Source organism: Lissotriton vulgaris, chromosome 9 (assembly GCF_964263255.1).
Source record: "Lissotriton vulgaris chromosome 9, aLisVul1.2, whole genome shotgun sequence".
NCBI lineage: Eukaryota > Metazoa > Chordata > Amphibia > Caudata > Salamandridae > Lissotriton > Lissotriton vulgaris.
The window spans coordinates 870,971,204-870,992,575 of NC_141697.1; the positions used below are offsets into that span (position 1 = coordinate 870,971,204).

General features: G+C 44.4%; 1 protein-coding gene across 1 annotated transcript in view; it reads left to right on the forward strand.

The window, feature by feature from the left end:
• The first annotated feature begins 892 nt into the window (after positions 1-892).
• The window catches only part of AXL (AXL receptor tyrosine kinase), a 225,797-nt gene continuing 205,317 nt past the window's right edge, over positions 893-21,372 (forward strand). Inside the window, exon 1 of the mRNA XM_086938617.1 lies at positions 893-1,470. Coding sequence (XP_086794743.1) covers positions 1,392-1,470 — 79 coding nt within the window. The 5' untranslated portion in view covers positions 893-1,391. The remainder of the gene's footprint in view (positions 1,471-21,372) is intronic.

The window sequence follows — 21,372 nt, forward strand, 5'->3', positions numbered from 1 at the left end:
AAGCCTACTTCAGGCATTGGCCAACTTCACTGTGAGTAACAGCATTCTGCACTTTCACGTGGAGCATATGTACACACAAGGTGGTTCCCAGAAGGTCCTACTATCTCAATGTGTTCTTTTTGAGGCCCCAAAATATTTTTGCTTTTAGCTATTTTATTTTTTATTTTTAGTGTGTTTAGATTGCTGAGGGTCTGACAGGTTCCCCGACAATAGAGATTTCGAGGAAAACACGAAACAAATACAAAACAGGTATTTACAAACCCAAAAGGCTGCCATCCAACACCAGACTTATTTCCTTTCGAATGCTTGTTATACTCATCTGTATCTTGCCTTTAAGTAGATAGGAAGAGACCTAGTTTTAGTATTCCTCAAAATTCAAGGTGATTGACAATTTGTATTTTCTTTTGCATTCCAGGCTCAGCTCTCTGAACAGAGATTGGGCCTCAGTCAGTTTGATACTTAAAAAACACGATGGGGGTCAAACAAGCTTTATAATGTGCTAACATGTAACCTTGGCCACTTCAAAGCGCTGGATATTTGTCTTGGAAAAACAATGCACAGGCACTGTTGCGGTCACCGCAGACGGTGAGATTTTGCAGCCTTCAAGTGCAGCAACTGAATGGAAACCTAGGGGTTGAAGTAACTTGCACGTCAAAACTGTGATTTGTTTCAAAAGTTGAACAAAGCTTCTGCTTTCACAGCTCTGCAGCTTTAAGAAAAGTGTCTCCTCTTCGCCCTCCCTTGCACCCGGCCGCTGCCCCCTCCCCATTCTTCTGATTAAATTAACCCTCAGGAGCCCACAAAGGAATTCGCAAAAAGGGTATGCTAATGAGGCCCGAGACATTCCTTTCACCCTGACTGTGTCAGACGGTGTGAGCACAACATTGTGAGTGAGTCAGGGGGCGTGGCGGAGAGTACGAGTTCCCGACTGTGACAGACAATCTCAGCACAACAGTGAGTGGGTGTGTAAGGCAGCGGGCTCGGAGAAGGCGGACTGCCCGGAGCGCAGTCTGGGCTCAGCCGCAGGGCCAGACAGTTCTGCTGCAGGAAGTTTCCAAACTTTTCCAACTTTGTGGGACACATCGCTGGGACTTCGGAGCTAACGAGAGTCCTGGAAATTGACACTTAAAGCAACTTTTAAATGTGATTTTGCGAGAGGGTGCTTTCGGATTTTGTTTTTTTCACTTTGGTATTTTGAGGGAGCCGGACAGCCCCCCTTGCCTGAGTCCTGATAGTTGCGTTGCGGGAACCCCTGACACCTTCGAAGTTAATGTTTGGAAAGCTGTTTATTTGGAAGGCAACATTTTGTAAGCTGTTCTCACTTTTGCTGGCTTTGCTTTGGTGAGTGAACTCTTGAAGCCCTTTGACGAGGGTTCGGCTGGCAGCACCTGATGAAAACCCTCGCCATGGGGAAAGCGCTTGGAATATTCCTTTTCCTGTGCGCCCTGGGACCAGCATCTGCCGAGCATGGTGAGTATTTGGTTAATCAAAGTGCGTTCACTTTTCTGTAAAGACATTACCACGCAAGCCGTACCGTTGGTACATGGAGCGTGCGTAAGTGTGAGTGGGCATGGGAGTACTAAGTGCTAAAAAAATGGGGAGGTACTGTCTGCTCAGTACGGAGTACGGCACTTTTTATTTTGAGCGGGAGAGTACTGGCACTTCTCAACACAGACGAACTACATTTAATTAGAGAGTACCGGCACTTCTCAGAAACAAGCAGTACCTGCACTTCTATTTTTCCATTCCAAGCACTGGAAGTACTGGCACTTCGAACCATCCGAAAGTCTAACCTTACCCGGTACCGGTATGCCACTGGTGATGCCATTGTGCAAGCTGTTGGAAGTGCAAGTGTCCCGTTTCACCTCTCCATACACATCTAGATGAAATGTGTGCCTGCCCTTTTGCTAAAAAAGTGACTTCTACAGAGTAGCCTCCACCTTTACTTTGCATAACACACTTACATGTGCAGTTGTCACAGAGAACGTCCTCCATCCGCTTTTTCAGGATCTTTCACCCCCACCACCACCCTCTACCCATCCATGCGTTGTGCATTGATTTACGGCTTGGGGTGCACTGGTACATTTGGCCAGGGTCTTAATGGGTGGATGTAAGACGTGTACAACCTGGGTATCGCGTGTTTAAGTGCTTGTGGACTGGCTCCACTTTTCATCCTAAGGAGACATGAACCTTTCATTCAATCGATGCTGATGACAAGCCACTGACAATGTCGCCCAGGTTCAGAGTGCGAGCACACTGATCCGCGCTAGAGTGATGTGAGTGAGGTCTGAGTGTGTGAGATATGCACATGCCATAATATGGAAAAATAGCTCAGCGAGTGAATGTGCCTGCGGATGAGAGCTGTGCACAACCTGTGAGCCATTACGAGTTTAAAGAGACTACATCTGATTTCATTCTTCAGACCTTGATAGAATAAGTATCTCTGGGCAAGAATACACACATTTTTGCCTAGAATGCTACAAACATAGAATTGATGTCGCTGGTAAATGTTCAACATTCCATTGTTGAAACCTCTGAACTTCTCACAAGTTTGGCCTGCTCTTCTGTTTTTTTTACAGCTTTTATCTGATGAACATATGATTTGTAAAGTAGTATATATTTCTTAAAAGCTGCTATGAGATTGAAATATACTTGGATTTATTCCTTTAGTTATATATGATTTTAGACTATTTTTACAAGTGTGACCCGCTTTTATGTCTTCACACTTTTATCTGATGAGCGTGTTATTTAATGTAGTGTGTTTTTTTAAGCTGCTATGAGATTGAGGCATACTAGGATTTATTCATTTTGCTATATATGGGTTTAGGATATTATTGGTGTAATGTATATATGATATATCAATGTTTTTACTTCTATGGTTCGAATTGTAACCGAATACAGTTCTATGATGTACCTGGAAGTGCTACATAATACGTATGTGTGAATATAATGTGACCGGGACCCTGGGAATGTGAGTGAGAGATTTGAAAAGCGCCAACTTTGACCTAGGTCAGTACAAAGCACTATCCTCTGAAGGTTACGGTGGGTAGCAAAGAAACACCTTGAAGTTATTGATCTACGTCTGGTGTTTGTCTGTCAGCCTCAGAGGATGAAAGGTGCGTTTTTTCTTAGCACCTGAATTTGTTGGTAGCTGACACGGAAAGATGAAGGCGTTTGCTCAGGATCACACGATTTGATGAAGCTGGGAAGCAGGGATTTTATCTCCGCTCTGCTTGTTACCCAGTTGGCACTCCGGTCAGTAAACGCATACGGCTCATTCATTCCTCGCTTGGGAGAAAAAATAATCTTTGCAGGAAAATACCAGCGCCTAAAACGTAGGTTAGGAAACATGGCAAGACACTAGCACAAAGCAGGTGAGATGCCAAGCGCGCGCGGCTCATCTCTCTGCTTCATGGGGTTTGGAATGTTTACACAGCGCGGACCTCGTCCCTAGCGGCGGAGGGCTTGAGTAGAGCATGGGATTGTTGCCGGCAGGGCTTAATTTGTAAATAAACAAGTGCCAGGGCCCCTGCTATGCTGATAGTTGACACTCCTACAAGAGTGACAATTCAGACTATTCCAAGCCCCCTAATCTATAAGAACGGCTTGTGCAGCAGGTAATTGTCATTTTTAATTGTATACTGAATGAACAATTGGCTATTGGTGTGGGCACCTGAGACAGCGCTACCATGTGGGTAGACTGCCACAAGCGCTGGTGTGGATATTTAAGTGCCGGTGCTGAACACTGAAAACCACCGGCTCAAATTAAGCACTGGGTACCATAGACCAGGATACGGATTTAAATTGCTTTAGGGGTACATACATGATCTGTCAGTTTCACCCAACTGCAGTGGGCGAAGTAGCACCCTTCCTAGACGTTTTGCCATTAAAGGTGGGTGGAGAACAGTTAGTCATGTTAGTAAAATTATTTCCCATGTCTGTTCCAACCTATTGCCCTTCTACCCTTGGCGCGTGCCTAGTTGTTCCCTTGCTGAGCATATTTCCTGTTGGCCCGTCCCATTTATATATGAACGCACTCTGACCAGTGTCTCTTATTTGGCACCAAGTATTGTGGCCCCTCTATAAAGGGCCTTTAAATTGGCATGTCATAAGAGGCTTCAACCCCCCAGCAGGCATCATTAAAGGACGGGTCGGCATTAGGGGTGGGCGTAAATCGCGTAATTCTGTGTAGCGTGATCATGTAGAATTACCTAAGAATTCAGCGGAATTACCCAAGAAGAGTCCTTCTACATTTAGCTTTATTTCTTAGCACATAAATGCTCCCCCGCATCCAAAATGGATGTGAGGATGCAACTTTGCGCTAAGAAATAGAGCTAAATGCAGCAGAATGCAATTAGTGAGCGCGAGCAGGTGTGAGCACTCGCTAAATGCGCTTTTGGGATAAGAGTTTTCCCCAACTTACTCCCGGCACTTAGAGATATTTTCTTAGCTCAAAGTGCACCCTTGCCTTCAAAATGGACGTGAGGGTGCATATTTGCACTAAGAAATAGTGCTAAATGCAGCAGAACATGATTTGCGAGCATGAGCAGCTATTCTCGCTGGCTAATATGCTCTCGATGTAGGATTTTTTGCCCCAAATTACACAAGCAGGAGTAATTGAGTAATTAGCGATAATTGTGTGTCAAAGAGTAATGCGGAATTACCAAAATTACTAAAATTACACCTCGTAATTGAAATCCTGCCCAGGCCTAGTCATAATAGTATTCTTAGCATAGGTAGTTGTTGCTGATGCACAGTTGGGTGCATAGCTTGCAGGTTCTCCAGGTTCATGCATCATTAGTTAGTCCAGTCACATTTTTGTATTAGAATTACTGGGATTGTAGTCTTAATTAAGGAAGTGTAAAACCAGTACTACAAGTCCCAGAATTCTCATTAAAACCGGGACTGGCCTAGGTAGAGACGTATGGACCTGGGAAGCTTGACAGCTATATGACTGTGAGACGTATCAAACACAAGGATGGAGTGTGCACTTTCACATGCTGGCTAATAACTTGCAGGTGCGTTTCACTTTTTTTTTTAGCACTTGGCATTATGGGCCTTGTAGTCCGTGCATTTTTAGTCTCCTTTGTAAAGCAAGTTTCACAAGATTCCAGATGTTGCTCTATTTGGAACTCAGCAGACGAATGGGGTGATAAAGCAAGGCTGGTCTGAAAAAAACACCAATGTTTCATAAAACTGCATGAGCATATGTGTGAAAGCACCCTTTATGCTAGGATTCGGTTATCCCCTTTTAGGTGTGTGAGCATGCCCCATTTCTGTGTTTGAGTGTAAGAACAACTGGGATTTTTAATGTTGCCTGAAATTTCCCTTTCAAAGAAGTTTAGATAACGAAGTTCTAGGGGTGTAGCTATCAGTAGTACAGCAGGTACAATGGCACCGGGGTCCAGGGTGTGAGGGGTTCTCTCCGCCTCAGTTTAGGCTATTTCCAATGACTCAGTAGGGGCACATACAGCTCATTTACATTCCATGTGTTATGGCCCTTGGCATTCATTTTTAAGGCACTTCCCAAACTTCCTTTTTTCAGGTAACAACAATACACGTTTAGTTTGGTAGCGCTAGGAGCCCTCAGATTATGGAAGCCTGGGAACCTTGACGGAAAAGCACGCAGACTGCAGATAGCGCTACAAGGCAATGCCAGTGCCAGATTGTAAGCTATTTGCTTTCACACTCAGGCCTCCCAACAGTTGCTTTACGCAAAAACATATAAGTGTCAGGGACCTCATCGGGAGGCCACTTCCGTTTGTGCCTCCCATTGCCGCTGCCATTTCTGCCAATTACAGTAACAACCAAACTACTAAACTTCACACATGTACAAGTGTGACAATTCTCAGTATTCCAGGTCCCCAAACATATAAGAATGGCTTTAGCAGTAGGTATTAGTAATTTTTAATGTGTATTGAATTAGTAAACATCTGTTGTTGTGCTGGTCTACAAATTTGACCAATAGCGCCACCATGTGGCAGACTGTCATAAGTGCCGATATTGGCAATTAAGTGCTGGTGCAGAGTACCGGGAGCCACCGTCTCAAATTAATCACTTGCTTTGCTCCTGATGTGTGTGTTATTGTGGCAACAGTGCATCGCAAACATGTGTTTCCCTGGAAACGTGTCCAGCCTTCCCTCCCAGCAATGGTCTAGCTGGTTCTATAATAGAGATGGGGTCCTTTTTTGATACTCTGATGCATGCACCTGCCTCATTTATTAGTGCAGTGAGGGAAACTGGTTATGGAGTCCCAGCACATCCACTGATACTTGTGACCTTATGCAAGTTACATCAACCTGATTACGAGTGCCTCGCGATATTCTGGCGCTGCGCAAACCGGTTGTTGGATTTGTACATTTTGCATTTATACATTTGGTGGTCAAATCAGACTTTGGAATTTTCGACCCGATAATTTTGTTAGGGCAAGCTAAAGTGAAGGCCTTTTATTCAACCAGGCATTTCCCTGGTAGACTGGAGCAGTTGGGGCCGGTTTTGAAAGCCCAGGTCCGTCCCTGATGCCTCAGGAATCCTGATGCATCTGTTGGTGCCATAGTCCCGCATTGCTGGAGTTGTGTTGCAAACATGACGCAACTTCAGCAATGGATGGGTTTGGCCTGTGCCTCATGGCACTACGCCACCCTTACGCTTGCCATGAGGCAGGCGTGAGGTCTTGACGCATTGGCGTCCTACAAGTGCTGCAGTGAAATCTCATAGATTTCACTGCAACACTTCTACAAGGCTTTTTTTGTGGGGGAACGCCCACCCTGCATACATTATACCTGACGCAGGTATAATGTTGTGCAGCGCTTTACAAGTTGACGCACCTGCCTAGATGTGTCACTTTGTAAATATGACACAACGTGGTGCATTGTTCACGCAAAGTGACCCAACGGCAGCGCAAAAGTGTCACACGGCCTTTATAAGGCCCTGTCTTTTAGATGCTTGTGGTACGAACATGAGGTGGAATCCAGATTAGGCAGCTGGGGAGGGCCATTGGCTGGTGCTCACACACTCCCCGTACAGTGCATGGATAATACCCCACTCCTATCTGAACTGCAGGTGACTCTGCCGGGATGTGACGCTTCAGGGCCACGGACCAATCCAAGAGCCGCGTTGGACTCTGCTGTTGCTCGGTGCCCGTCCTGGGGCACCGGCCAGACTCCCTGGAGACGGGATAATCTGCGAGGAGTTATCTCGCAGCCCCTTGTATTGTGTGAATGATAAGATGTGATTCTCTCCTGGAATCTGTCCAGAATGTCAGGGCCCAAGGGGCGTGCGCGTGCAGAACGAGTGACAAGGTGAATGAATGCGTGAGTGGACAAGTGAGTGAATGAATAAATGAACTAGTGAATGTATGCTCGCGGCGAGTGAATGGGTAGCTGCATATTCTGATTCATGCATGAATTGATCAAAGAAGGAACCGATAAATAAATAAGGGTGGACGAATAAGTGAATGAACTAAGGGTCTTGAAAATACAACGCTATTGAGTCTTCTGACACCGCATGATCATTTTCAGATTGCCCCATGTCTGAAAGGCCCAAAAAGGATAAATGTCTGTTGCTCACATCCCTCGGGCCGGTCACAATTTAAATAGTAGTTTTTTCGCACTAAATACGATTTTCACGTAGACGTAGCGGTAATGGCCAAGACATCGTGTATCTAGGCGCTGTGGTCATGGAAACAGTCCATCAAAGTACAAGAAATGTCGACGCCTGCATTCCATGTTAAGTCCGAAATTCCTCGACTCCACACGTGACCTTAGCGCCACGAAGCATTCTGAGATGAGTAACTCAGATCGAGCACTCACAGATGGTGTGATCCTGTACATGCTGAAAGACGGTGTCTGCTGTCAGGCATGGATGGAAACTAGGCGCTACAGGGTGCTACATATGGGAATATAATCGTATCAAAGCGCTCTGAAGTAGTGACATCGTAGTATCTATGCGATACATAAAGCACTTATACAAAAAACATGATAGACTCCTCCTGATAGTGAGGGGGAAAGGGAATGTATCAAGAAGTTTCCCTCAAGTTACCATAGCGACGCCTTGAGCTACGCTCTTTAACGTTCCCATCAGTTTGAAGGGGTTGGAGACATTAGGTTAATGAAAGCCCCCCTGACTCACTGTCATGACAAGCTGAAGTGAGGCGCGGCGCTGATGGACTGCTTCCAATCTGGGGCGCGCGCTTTCCCCTCCTAATGCGTCCCAGATGTGAGCACGGCCCAGGTGCCAAAGAGTGATCTCATAGCGGTGCCCTGGACAGAATGTGCAAACGGAATAAAGGTGCTCACCCTTCATTCAAAAACAAGGGACTTACATGTACGGTACTAAAGCGATGCCCGAGAAGATAGTAAACAGAGACAAAGGATCATAAACCATAAAGTTCTATTTGATATTTTAGGCTTTCCTGTTTCCTTGAGCTTGTGATACCACTACCACAAGAATCTTAAAAGTAAGACGGGGCAGTGTTTTCCCCACTCTGGATGCTCGTTTTGTGCACGCCTGCGTCCACTTTGCATTGTTCCATCACCTGGGTCGCATAACAAGTCACATTGCATTAAGCCCTGACAACATGTAAATTATGTTTGCATAATTCGCATTATTTTGCATTACCCTTGATGGGAAATTCCCGAAAATATGCTATTAAGTTACTTTACATAAATACTCTGGACCTGATTACGATTTTGGTGGTTTGGCAGTGGGCTGTCATGCCAGCGCCCAGCTGCCACACCGCCAAAGCCGGCCAACGACCATCTGCCATATTAGGAGTTTTCTTCTGGTCTGGCGGGCATTGCTTTGGCGGTCCCAGGTGGAGAGATTTAGAAAGGCACCGCAATGGTAACACCCACGCACATTCCTTCAAAGGCATGGACTGTGCAGTCCATGCCGTGCAGGAAAATGGGGTGCATATAGAAACGAGGGTACACCATGTGCCCCCTGAATGCATCCCCAGGCCCTGAGGCCCCCTTAGTTTCCTAACAACCAGACTTTTCATGGCAGGCCCACTACCATGAAAACTGTGGTGGTGTGGAAACTCGCAATATGCTTGGCGGTGCTGCAGCGGCACCACCAGCATATTGAAGGCCTTAGACCAGTGGCGTAACTAGCCCTATGGGGTGGGGGAATGGGGTTGTGCTGGCAATGATTTTCTCAGTTTGCCACAGTGTTGCTGATGTCACCAGAGACAGCAGGTGATAGCGGGGGAGGCCGCCGTCCTCAAAACTCATGCCACCCGGGGCAGACCGCACCCTCTCCCCAGCTACACCACTGCCTCAGATCGCTGCAAGACTGCCAGAGATGGTGGATCCCTGGCAGTAGCAGCGGCCCTATGGCGATCTGACCACCCAACTCGTAACATGGCGGTTGGACAGCCAGTGCTTTGCTGCCCGCACCACCACCACGGCTACAGCGGTCCATCAGACCACAGTAGTCATAATCAGGCTTTTTGTGTTCACAAAAAAGTTATAGTGCAGGAACATGGGAACAATGTGAATGACCAGAATGCAACTGGCTGTCGCTTCTGGTGCTTGTGTTTATTTGGTGCTATTTTTTTATGCGATGGACACGAAAACGCATTTTTATCTCAAATATAACATAAAGTGTCACATTTGCATTGAAAGTAATTATGCATAATTTGTGTAATTTTCTATAAAGTTCATGTTATTAGGTAAAAGCACATGATGTACACCCCTACATCTCATCATATTGGGATGGGACATTGTGCCATTGTCTTATCCAGGCTTGCATTATTTATATGTCCCTGCCTCTGGAAGTGTGTGTGTTGTGGAGGCGAAAAAGAGGAACTCTTGAGTTGCATTGTCAGTATGTTTCACGACTTAGTGAAAGGGATCAGATTTTTCTATAAATCTGCACTTAGCTCTACCTTGCCTTGTAGGAGAATTCCTTTCTGGGTTTGAGGGGTAGAGGGCACTATGAGAAGAATGCAACCGAGATCTGAAATTAAGGGGCTGGTTAGTAGCTCTGCAGTGTTGAGTCAAAGTGGGAGAGAGAAACAGCTATATATCTACTTAGATGTGGCTCTATTTCTCTCTCCCCTGCGCTGGCACACCATAGGCAGACTTATGCTATAAACAGACCCTTGCATCATAGTGCCGGGTTGTGTGCTGAATGTCCAGTATAGGATTTTTACTAAAAAAGTACCCTTCAAGTACAACATATTATGCTTAGACCATGTTTAAAACTTTTCAAAGTCTTCTTGTGTGCTGTACATTGCAACACACATGTAAAGTTAGTAACGTTTGGAGAAAAGAAAACTTTTCTCCAAAGTTACGATTGTAAAAATGGAGGCATACATTTCGGGGTAAAGCCCCAGCTATCTCTTTTATTAGGTAGAACCATTCATTAAAATCTATCAGTGGTTGCATGGAAACGCCCATATACCCCCATGGTAAATCAACTTGAGGCAAAGTAGCACATAGCGCTACTTTGTGTTACTTTAGAGCTACTTGTCAGTGTGTCATACGATAGCCCACATGTGCAGAACTATACTCACTAGTGTTGACATCCCTACACAACTGTAAGGAACTTTAACCCACTTGGGCAGTGTTGCACATTGGGTTATTATGGACATGGAGCTATGTTTTCATATTTTACTTTTCTGATGTATACTCCTAATAACCATGGGTACCAGCGGGGCACCGTAAACCATAGGACATGTATTTGGATGTGGTTTACTAGCTAGGATTCATGTTGGATCTTAGATGTACATGCCTGGACCAGATATCATTTGTTTAGTTTACTCTGTGCACACCAGCCCACTTGAGCAGGATTGTATAAGGAGTTCTGCTCAATCCCCTTTCCTCCAGCAATGTCAGAAATATGAGCCTTCCAGAGGCTTTTAACCTTACCTATGGACACCACATGCACCATGTTTATATATATCTGAGTGCTATGTGCAATGGATACATTGGCCCAATCTGTACATTAATTACCATAGATTGGTGGCATTTATGCAGCATGCTAATTAGGTCTCGCCTGGCGTTGCAGAGCGCATGCGCTGCTCACTCCGCCAGGGCTTCTTGGAATCAATATACTTTTAGAAGTTAAGTTTCGGCTCCGCCCGTAATTTCCATTGGTGTGCAGCATTTCGCGTCATTGCTTATGCTAGATGGAGTTTTCTGATTGTAACTGAGGTTGTTCAGTCCCTGCTGGTTACCACCCTTTCCTCTTTTGGCCCTGCCCACCCAGACTGGATCTTTTACTGGCGGCTTTACAGGCTCTCCTTTAAAAGACAATAAGCACTCTTTTCTTTTCATTTTCAGCGACATTCGCTTTGGCTGCACTTGTTTGTTTATGGCACCTCTTTCAGTGCCGTCCGCTTTGGTTGCACTTGTTTGTTTACGGCGCCGCTTTTCAGCCCTGTCCGCTTTGTCTGCGCTTGTTTGTTTACGGCGCCGCTTTCAGCCCAGTCCGCTTTGGCTGCGCTTTTTTGTTTACAGCACCGCTTTAAGCATCGTCCGCTTTGGCTGTACATAGGTAGGACTCGGCCTACTTAAAGCCCTGAGTGCAACCACAGATTAACGGGAGTGCTGTCTACCACAGAAGAGTTTAAAGTCACCAGTGAGGCTGGTACTGGCCTTACACATGTGACTTTTATGAAGTGCAGAAACAGGCTCAGGATTGGATGTAAAAATAAAAGCCTGCAGAATTGGGATATGCACAATTTGAAAATCTTTCGGTTTACATGGCAAGAGATACTGAATGGAATCACTATGCTTTTTCTGTTATTTGGAGATGGCGTTTTTGGGAAATCACTGTCCAACCCTCTTAGTTTTATTCTGCTCACATTACAATACTTTAAAGCTACAATGTAAAAATAACTATCGTAATACAGCAGTACATTAAATACATCAAACATTTGCATTTTCAATGTACAATGTAAAGCTTTATTAAGTCTTCTCATAGTTGTCTAACAAAATTAAAAACAAGCATTTGCAATGCAATAGGTCTCGCATTTACACAAGTTTAAGCTATTGACATCGTTAGTGACAAAGTCTTTTATTTATGTTTTAAAAAGGAAAACAGAAATAAAAGGCATTGTCATTTGCAATGTCAATAGCTCAAACTTGTGTAAATGCGAGACCTATTGCATAGCAAATGCATGTTCCAACTGTAGTCAATTCGTACTATGTATCCCACAAGTCATTAGGGTAGATTGTGGTATTATGGTTGAGCACCACCTTTGCATGTATTCTGATATGATGCATGCCACATTCAATTCCAATGTATTACTTATATACCTTCATCAGTAGTTGTTGGCACCACTGTGGTATGCATATGGGTACAATGCAGCACCGAACAATGAACCGCTGGCCTTTGCATTTTTCAACTAAATTTACATATGCAACATTTTTTCATTTACTTTATTGTTTGCATCATGCTCAATGTGTACATTACCTATTATAGATTGGAGGCACTTTGACAGCTTGCTAATTCTTATAGTAGTCAATACGCACTATGTATCCCACAAGCCATAAGTGTTTAGGGTGGTATCACCGTTTAGTACCACTTTTTCGGGTATTACGTTATCATGCATGCCACATTCACTTCTTCTTAATATTTATTGTGTGCCTGTATCAGTTGTTGTCGGTATCACTGCGCAATGCACCTGGGTATGTTACGGCTCTGTAACACTGAATCACTGGTTGTTGTAGAGGCATATGGTGGTAATAAGAGGTACGTATGTTTGTCTCTGGTGATAGGGTAGGTAGGAATTCATATATGGCTATTCCCCAACACATAATCAACCAAAAACTCATGAGCACCTTTTATTTGGAAATGATATGTAATATGCAATGTGAAATATATGCTTAGCCCTATGAATAATCTGCATGCTGGCAGATCAAGTCTGTCAACATTTACTTTGTGTTTCATGCATAATCATTTGTTTTTGCACCTTTATTTCGGGTGCAAGTAGTAACACTGGGAGATTTGCCTGGGGGCACATTTGTTAGTCTTTACTTTCAAATTGTGCAATTACGTTCATTTTATACATGGAAAGCTTACACTGTACATATGTATATTTTAACCTAGTCGTGAACAAGTTGCATGTACTAATTTGCAAGAGGCAACGAAACACGTGTTGGCTTGGGAAACAAGAACGCCTAACATCAGGAAGATTGATTAAAAAGAAGAGAGAGTTGATACAATTGATTCACATTGTTGTGTATTTTTACAAATCTCTAAAAAGACGTTGTTCATGAAAATTACGTGTGCTAGGGTATACTTGTTGTCTTGTTCTGATTGGTTTCACCACAGAGGTTTAGAGAGGCGGGTGGTTCTCCCCATCCCTATAGCACTGTTACAAATAAATATTGTCCACATTGAAATAACCTAGAGTGAATATCCCTACAGCTCCTATATACCTATCATCTATACCACCGACCTTGCTCTAAAAATGACCATGTGTATGTAATGGTCTTGTCACTTCCTATCTCATACAGTGATTGAGGCTACAGCCGGAACGTGGTGGAGAGGACCTACCTGCCGTATTAAACCCGTATTTGAAAATCCAGGAGTGTTCGAGTGATCCTTTACTGCAGGATATTGTACTTTGTTATTGAGGGCAACTGGAGCCCGACTCGGATCCCTGCAACTCCAAGCCTCTGAACTCGAGCTTTTAGGCTCTAGCAATCAAAATAACATGGGGTCATGTCTATAATTCTAATCAATGGGGAAAGTGATAGGCAGGCTTTGCCAGCTCTGGAACCATAGAGACATAAGTATTTCCCTGCGACAGTGTAAAGGGTTCAAGGTGGTTCAGATGGGTTTGAAATCAGATCGACTAGTCTTAGCTGGACAGAACACTACATATGATGAAGAGGAAGAACGTACACATCTTCATTGGAAAGGGGATGAATGATGTGATAAGATCTCCCACAAAGGGATGGTATGAGGTGAGTTGTGAAATAAGGAAGGTAAAAAAACGTATAATCTATGATTACTTTGTTGGTTTATGTGTCCTTGAGATCCACGGTTCAGTTCAGAACAGCTAGGCTGCATGATTCAAGTAGTTCCTGGCAGCTCACTTCCTAGTGATGACAGACAGTTCATTGGTCCTTGCTCTTTGTCTTCCTGATTATGCACCTGCCCCTCTCCACTTGGGGAGGTGCAGACTCCACTAGGATAGATCTCAAGAGGTCTCAAGAGCAGAGCTTCTTCCAGAGTGTTAGCCTTGGTCTTAGCGTTGAGAGAAACCGAGGCACACAGACTTATACTCTTGGCAAACTTCCCTCTGGGCTATTTTGCGTAAGGACATCACTATTTATCCTGGTTTGTAGGGTAGTGTCAGGAAGCCAGGGCCAGCCAATCAAAACCCAAAATAGTTTTGATTATTTAAATGGCAGTCAACTCCAGTTGAGTGTATATCAGCAGGAGTTCTTCCTCTGCTTTAACCAACCAGGAAACAGAGCAGGCATCAAACTGTCAGTTTCTGTGTTTCATTTCAGGGAGAAAATAGACAGAGCATCTGGACCGATTCTTTCTGTTTCCAAGTGACACGTTAACTTGTCAGGTACCGGGTTCTAGGGAGAGCCAAGGCAGACAATATGGACAATTTCCCCTTTTGTAGATGATGCACCAACTTGTCAGTTTTTGTATTTCCGTAAGAGACAAGGAAGATCCCCTGGACCAGTTCTCTTTGTTGCTAGATGACATGCATTACAACATGGTGACTGGGCAGAAACACAGGCACGTTTGCTGGGAAGAGCTCTTGGCCTGGTAGGAAACGTACATAAACTTCCCAGCCTATCAGCATATTTACCAGGGTCTCGGAGCCAAAGCCCCAGGGATCGCCAATGTGCAAGTTCTCACGTCCACACATAGCAAAAGGACCCCCACAAGGAGGACCCCATTTTGTACAATATTCACCTTAGCATGTACATGGTCTCCCAGCCACATATAATGCCACATGCACATAATACAAACCACTTACACTGGGTGCAAACAGACTCCAGGGATGTAGGTCTGAAGAGAGGTTGCCTTGAAAGGATGGTAGGGCTCATGTGCTGAGCAGGAAAAGAGGTACAAAAGGGGGTGGTGATGAACTGGGGTGGCAGAGTGGGCTAAAGAACGGTGATGGATTAAACCCAGATCTTTTGACTGGGTGTGAGTGTTTGATTGATTCAGATGCTCCGTCCATCACCACCCCCTTTTGTACCGCTTTTGGCCGCCATAAGTGTGGCAGGGTATGCTCAGACGTGAGTCCCTTGCTCACTTTGCCACTGGATTCAAGCAAGCCGGGCTGAAGACGGCTGGAATGCCAGAAACCGGTCCTCGGAAGCTTGTTTCTGGTCCAGGGAAGACATGGCTTGGCAGTTCGGGCTGGACTGTTCCCATGAGGCACAGGGTCAGACTGATTTGCATATAGCCATGTCTGAACTGGGGAGGCAGAGTGGGCTAAAGAACGGTGATGGATTAAACCCAGATCTTTTGACTCGGTGTGAGTGTTTGATTGATTCAGATGCTCCGTCCATCATCTCCCCCTTTTGTACCGAGCAGGTAAAGAGGCCTCTGACCTTAAAACCAAATGACACCAACAGGTTCCCCATAGTTAGCTTTGTAAAGGGCAGTCGCCTCCCTGCTCCCTGACCACCAGAGCCTGATGATCTGCTGGGGAAGGCCTTCAAAACATGAACAACTTCCTGTGGATTCCCAAATGGGCAAGTCCAGTGGGGAACAAATCACAGGCCTCGCTGCAATATGATGAGCAGGAGCAAAGCTTTATTCGCGAGGACCTGAGTCCCTACCCAGCCAGTGAGCCATTTGTAAACCCTATCTGATATTATCCTGACTATAGCGACCGCCAGTGGGACTTGAAGCCAGAGGCGAGCAGCTGGGCACTTGGAACAGTGACGCTGGAGTCTCAGAGAGGCCCACAAATAACATTATTAAAAGAGGCCAATTACCAACTCCTACAGAGACAAGAGGCTCCAGACTTTCAGGAAACACGTCTGTCCAAACATGGATTTGTTGACATGTCTCTTCTCCCTTGGTACGTTCCGCCAGTGACGGCACAGCAGGGTGGGGGTGTGTTCACTTCCTGGGGGACTCATGAGCAGAGACATGGCCAAGCTGCTGCCGTCATGACCTCAGCAGTCAGGAATCGCTGTTCCAGGATCCGCCGGTCCTTGAGGAAAAACACACGATACAAGTTAGCAGGCCCCGACTCTGATAAGCGAGGGGATTCGTGGTAAGCAGCAGAAAGATGAAGTGTTCTCGAAATCCGTGCGCACCAGCAGGAAAAATACCTCTTCTGGGCGGGGAGATGACCAGAGCTGAGCATTGCAAACTTGCAATATCTGGTTTTACTTGCGTGGCTTCCGCTTACTGCAGAAGTGAAACCAAAAACACCTTCAGTAAACATAACTGTTTTATTTTAAGCCAGTTCCTCCTAAATCGTGCTAGTAATATAGAACCTATTTTCACTTTTAAAATGAACTAAAATGCTTCCTATTTAGATAATTCATCCACCCACTGAAGGTTTAAAGTCTTTGTATTTGTGTTAGTTCCGTGGCTTTTCATACTGTTTTCTCATCTTTGCTGTTTCAAAAAGGCACCTGCAGCGCCATATTGTAATTGGATTTATATAGCACTTCCTACCACTGACGAGGCGTTGAAGCACTTTTTCGGCGAGTAGTACGCTACTCAGGAACCCAAAAGGATTAGTGGTGAGTTAGTATAGTGAAATATGAAATTAATTTGGGCAGCGGACATGTTAGTCTGTTATTGGGATAGTGGCAGTGAAAAACTTCATTGTAACACCAACGCTTGGACTGCTAATAATGTAATTACGTCCAATGCATGGTGGGCCTGAATCCTGTGTAAACTGCCACATACCGAGGCCAGTCAGAGCTGGGGAATGTGGATTACGCATGAAGCATCTTTCCAGATCACATGGGGCCCTGGCATATGTGGTTTGCAACTAGCACATAGTGAAAGGCATCTGACACCCGCTTGCAGGCCCTGTGGGAAAACGTTGAAAAGTCATTTAATGGCAGCTACTGTCAATGCACTATGGCTCATTCTGGCGAGATTATTGTGTTTTGGGGGAGCCCATTCGATTTACACAGCCCTGCCATCATTCTTTTCTCATTTCCTCTCTTCCTCCCCATTTATCTTAAACGGTCTGTCTTTTACATATTCCTGCCACTCCTCCATGCTATGATTATCAAGATTAATTTGTGCAGGTTAAACCTGCCCACATTTATTTGGGATAAAATGCCGGGCAAATAGAGCTCTGTTCTGACTTGGGCGGGGTAGGAATAAAATTCCACACATTATGCCTCATTTCCCAAGCAAAAACTCACAAACGAAGGGATTTATCATGCACAATAAATACATCACAGTGGGATGTTGGATTTACCTGGTGCTGTAAATGCCTCATTCCCACCCTCCCTCTTGAAATTGGGGCCTTTGTCTTGCAGTGCAGCTTAAATGCACTTCACCACCCCTTTTGCAGCTGTGCTCTTGATAAGGCACTCATAGCCCTGGCCTCCAGATTTATGCGGCAGGAAATGGCCCCATTATGTGGCAATGCTGACTAAATTATGCTGCAAGTAAAGGCATATTTTGAGGCAAAATGCAACACTTTTGCGATAGTATCACTTCATTATTGTGTCCTGTCTGCACTCTGTCTGGGCATAGGTTTCACCTCATCAGTACCAGTTTAACATCCAAAAATAGCAATAAGAGGCAGAAAGGTAAATAGTCAACCTTTGTGAATTGGCCTTCCACTGCACTTCAATGTTTTGCTATGTTTTTAGTAACTTTTGATCCATTTGTAATAGGAACAATACAAATAAAATCTGCAGGTAATGCTGAACAAGACTGATTATGTAGCAATAGCAGGAAATCCATGATTATGCAGATAAAGCCACTGCCACTCAGCGTCGGATTGGTAACGCGGGCATTCGGGCAATGCCCGAGGGGCCGGTGTCCGAGTTCCTGCTGTAGGCTGCTTTTTTTAGTAGTCTGGGGGCCGATTTGGGTGCTGTCTCTATTGTTCGAACAGCCAGCGGCCCAGTGGGTGTCTGGGTGGCCCTTCTATAGGCAGAAGGGCGCTCGTTACCTCCTGTTTGGCAACAGGCAGAGGTATCATCACTCCCTTTGTCTCGCTGACAGGCCCATTAACGTGTGCACATACTGAGCGGGGGCAGGGGGCCTGAGTAGAAGTGGCCTCACTTGTTTCCAGCTGTTTTTCAGCAAGTGTAAACTAACGTGTACATTTTTTTTTTACCACCCCCGCTTTTTTTTTTAATAAGATTCCACCGAAGCCGTCATTTGAGCAAAGGTATTATGCAAATGTGGGCCAATTTTTTTTTTGCGTGCCCGGGTCGATTTTCAATCCCAATCCAACACTGGTGACACTGGTGTTTAAAACTGATTACTCCTGTCGAATGCAGTCTGAAGAACATTACTTATTTCATCATGTACTGGTACAAATAAAGCTAGCTTTGGGCCTAGTGATGCACCATTTACAAAATATGAATATTTACAGTTTAAGGTACAAGGATAATAAGTGATTTGGGGTCAATATGTCAGTTTAACTGATAAGAAATGTGCCTGTGATAATGTTTCCATTCAATCTTTATTGCACTTTATGGTATTTTGCACATTGTATGAATCTTTCAGGATATGTTATCTATTACCTCTTTTTAAACCCTACAATTTTAAACAACTTTTCAGACACTCACCCCAGTCACAGATCTGGATTGAATCCATCATCGTTCTTTAGCTCACTTTGCCACCCCAGTTCAGACCCAGCAATATGCAAATCAGTCTTGACCCTGCTCCTCATGGGAACAGTCCAGCCTGAACTGCCAAGACAGGTCTTCCCTGAACCAGAAACAAGCATCATGGGACCGTTTCGGGTTAACACCCCTCATCAGCCAGGCTACCTTGAATCCAGTGGCAAAGTGAGAAAGGGACCAACGTCTGGGCATACCCTGCCAATTTAAGGAGAACAAAGCAAACACAAAGTTTTAGAATAAGCAGTTTTCTTTAGACAGCTGTGTTTTACCGGAAAAGTCATGATTTTAGTGAATGCATCTTTATATTGATGCTGATTGCCATGTATGTTTTTAGAATTTTCATGTTGACTTTTTATGATTTGTTAGAAGATAAGAGGGGCCCCTTCTTCAACCCGTGGGACTAGGGCACTTGAACAGTGAAGTAAAGAAAATCACAAAGGGTAAACTACTTAAACAACGCTAGAAGCTATACATGAATATGCTTCCAGTGGAGAAGTGTGGCTCACTGGTTAGAGGAGGCAGACCTGGAAGCAGAGGTCAGCCTGGGACCAGGGTTCAATTCCCGGCTCGGCGGGGTCTTGAGTCCGAAAATGTCCATGGACTCGACAATTCTCGCTCTGGTGCCTACTCGATTCATGGGTTCACACTCTGTGACTCTGGGCAATAGCTTGCTTAATCTCCACAACGGCCCCTCGCGGCGGGATGCCTGGCTTTCACCTTGCGGATACCCTGCCGGGGTTATCTCACAGAGGAATACCAGGACGGGTTCCCTGAGCAAGCGCTTAGAAACCGCTGGGTGATTTGTGCTATATAAATTCCTGTACATTTACATTTGCATTCCACTCTCACTCCAATCAACCAACTCAGTCACCCTATGGGCCAGTAGATTGTGCCATATATATTAGAAGGATTCTCATGAAAAGTAAAAATTGCACACATTTTTATTTTTTACACGTGATAAAAATTTCATACACATGCGTAGGCCTAACAGCCTACTCAGTTGTCCAGAATTAAAAAAAAACAATAATACAAAACAAATTACATCAACAAGTTTAAAAACACACTTCAGAGAGTTCCACAGTCACACTGATACAATCAGTCTTTAACAATTAATACATCTACTACTATACAGTATTACTTGCACTGAAAGATAGAATCCATTATTTTCAGTATTCCAACAGTGCTAAATTAGTAGATTGTGAATATTCAATTGGCGTCCAATTGAATAGGCTGTTAGGCCTACGCATGTGTATGACATTTTTATCATGTGTAAAAAATAAAAATGTGTGCAATTTTTACTTTTCATGAGAATCCTTCTAATATATATGGCACAATCTACTGGTGCATTGGGTGACTGAGTTGGTTGATTGGAGTGAGAGTTGAAGCATATTCATGTATAGCTTCTAGCGTTGTTTAGGTAGTTTACCCTTTGGGATTTTCTTTACTTTACCTTTCATGATTCTCTTTGGCGTTCAAATAAAGTGAATTTGAAATCGAATTTGTGGTGATTTGGCCTAAAATCTCACACATCTGAGTCTAAAGAAAGGGTGGAAAGACTATGACTTTGCTGAAGATATGTCTCCACATGTGATGGGAAAAAGAAAACATCAACAAACATCAGACAGCGAGACAGGGGGTGAATGTTTCCTCTCCAGAGATCCATATTAATCAGAATATCCTGCAAGGCATGTCCTGTGACGAACAGGAGTTGGCAAACACTGGACAGCACAAGCTTAATGGGGGTTTTCTTTTAATGATTTTGCAGAGCATAGGAAAGCACTGAGTTTCAAGTGGGTGTGCCAGGGCAGACATATCATTCCAAGCAGGCCACCCCTGCCAACCACCAGCCTGCAATCACAGAATCCAAGATTTGCACAGCAGGACAAAAAACAGTTTCTAGTTACAGGCTCATAGCAAGGAAACACAACAAGCCAAGCAGCTGTTTAATGCGTGGATTCATGATATGGAAACCAGGTACCTCTCCAATAGGACAACATTTCAAAGAAGAACATTTTGGAATTATAGGATTGTTTTGTTCAAATCTTTTCAATTTGAATACTCAGAATTTCAGGAGAAGAGATGTAGTGTAACAACAACAACATGGAGCCCTTTTTAGGTCGAGCCTAGCAGACACCATACACTGTCCAGTTGCAAAAGGTTTTGCAACCAGACAATTTATGTGTGTTTTTCCGCATAATTATGGATGTGACTCATTTGAAAAAGATAATCCGTCCTCTGCTGCATAATTTGCAAGATTTACCCCAAAAAATGTTTATAGCTCCAGCAGACCAAAAGGAACTAAAACCGCTGCAACACGTGGAAGGCCCTGCGCAACAGTTGCCTAGTGTTGTGTTGGAGTGTTAAACTGTTACTAATGAGGTAGAAGCTTTGCCCAGACATTGTTAACACGAGGGGGAAAAAAGACAAAATAATTCAGTAATACTGCCAGTACACGTGCCACACTTCGACGCATAATTTGCTTTTTCTTGCTGCATAATTTAATGAACTCTGCCGCATAATGTGATCCTCCCCTGTCGCATAATTCAAGTGGCCGAGGCTGTTAGGCATGGGGCTCTACTGTCTACTCTGGTTTCCC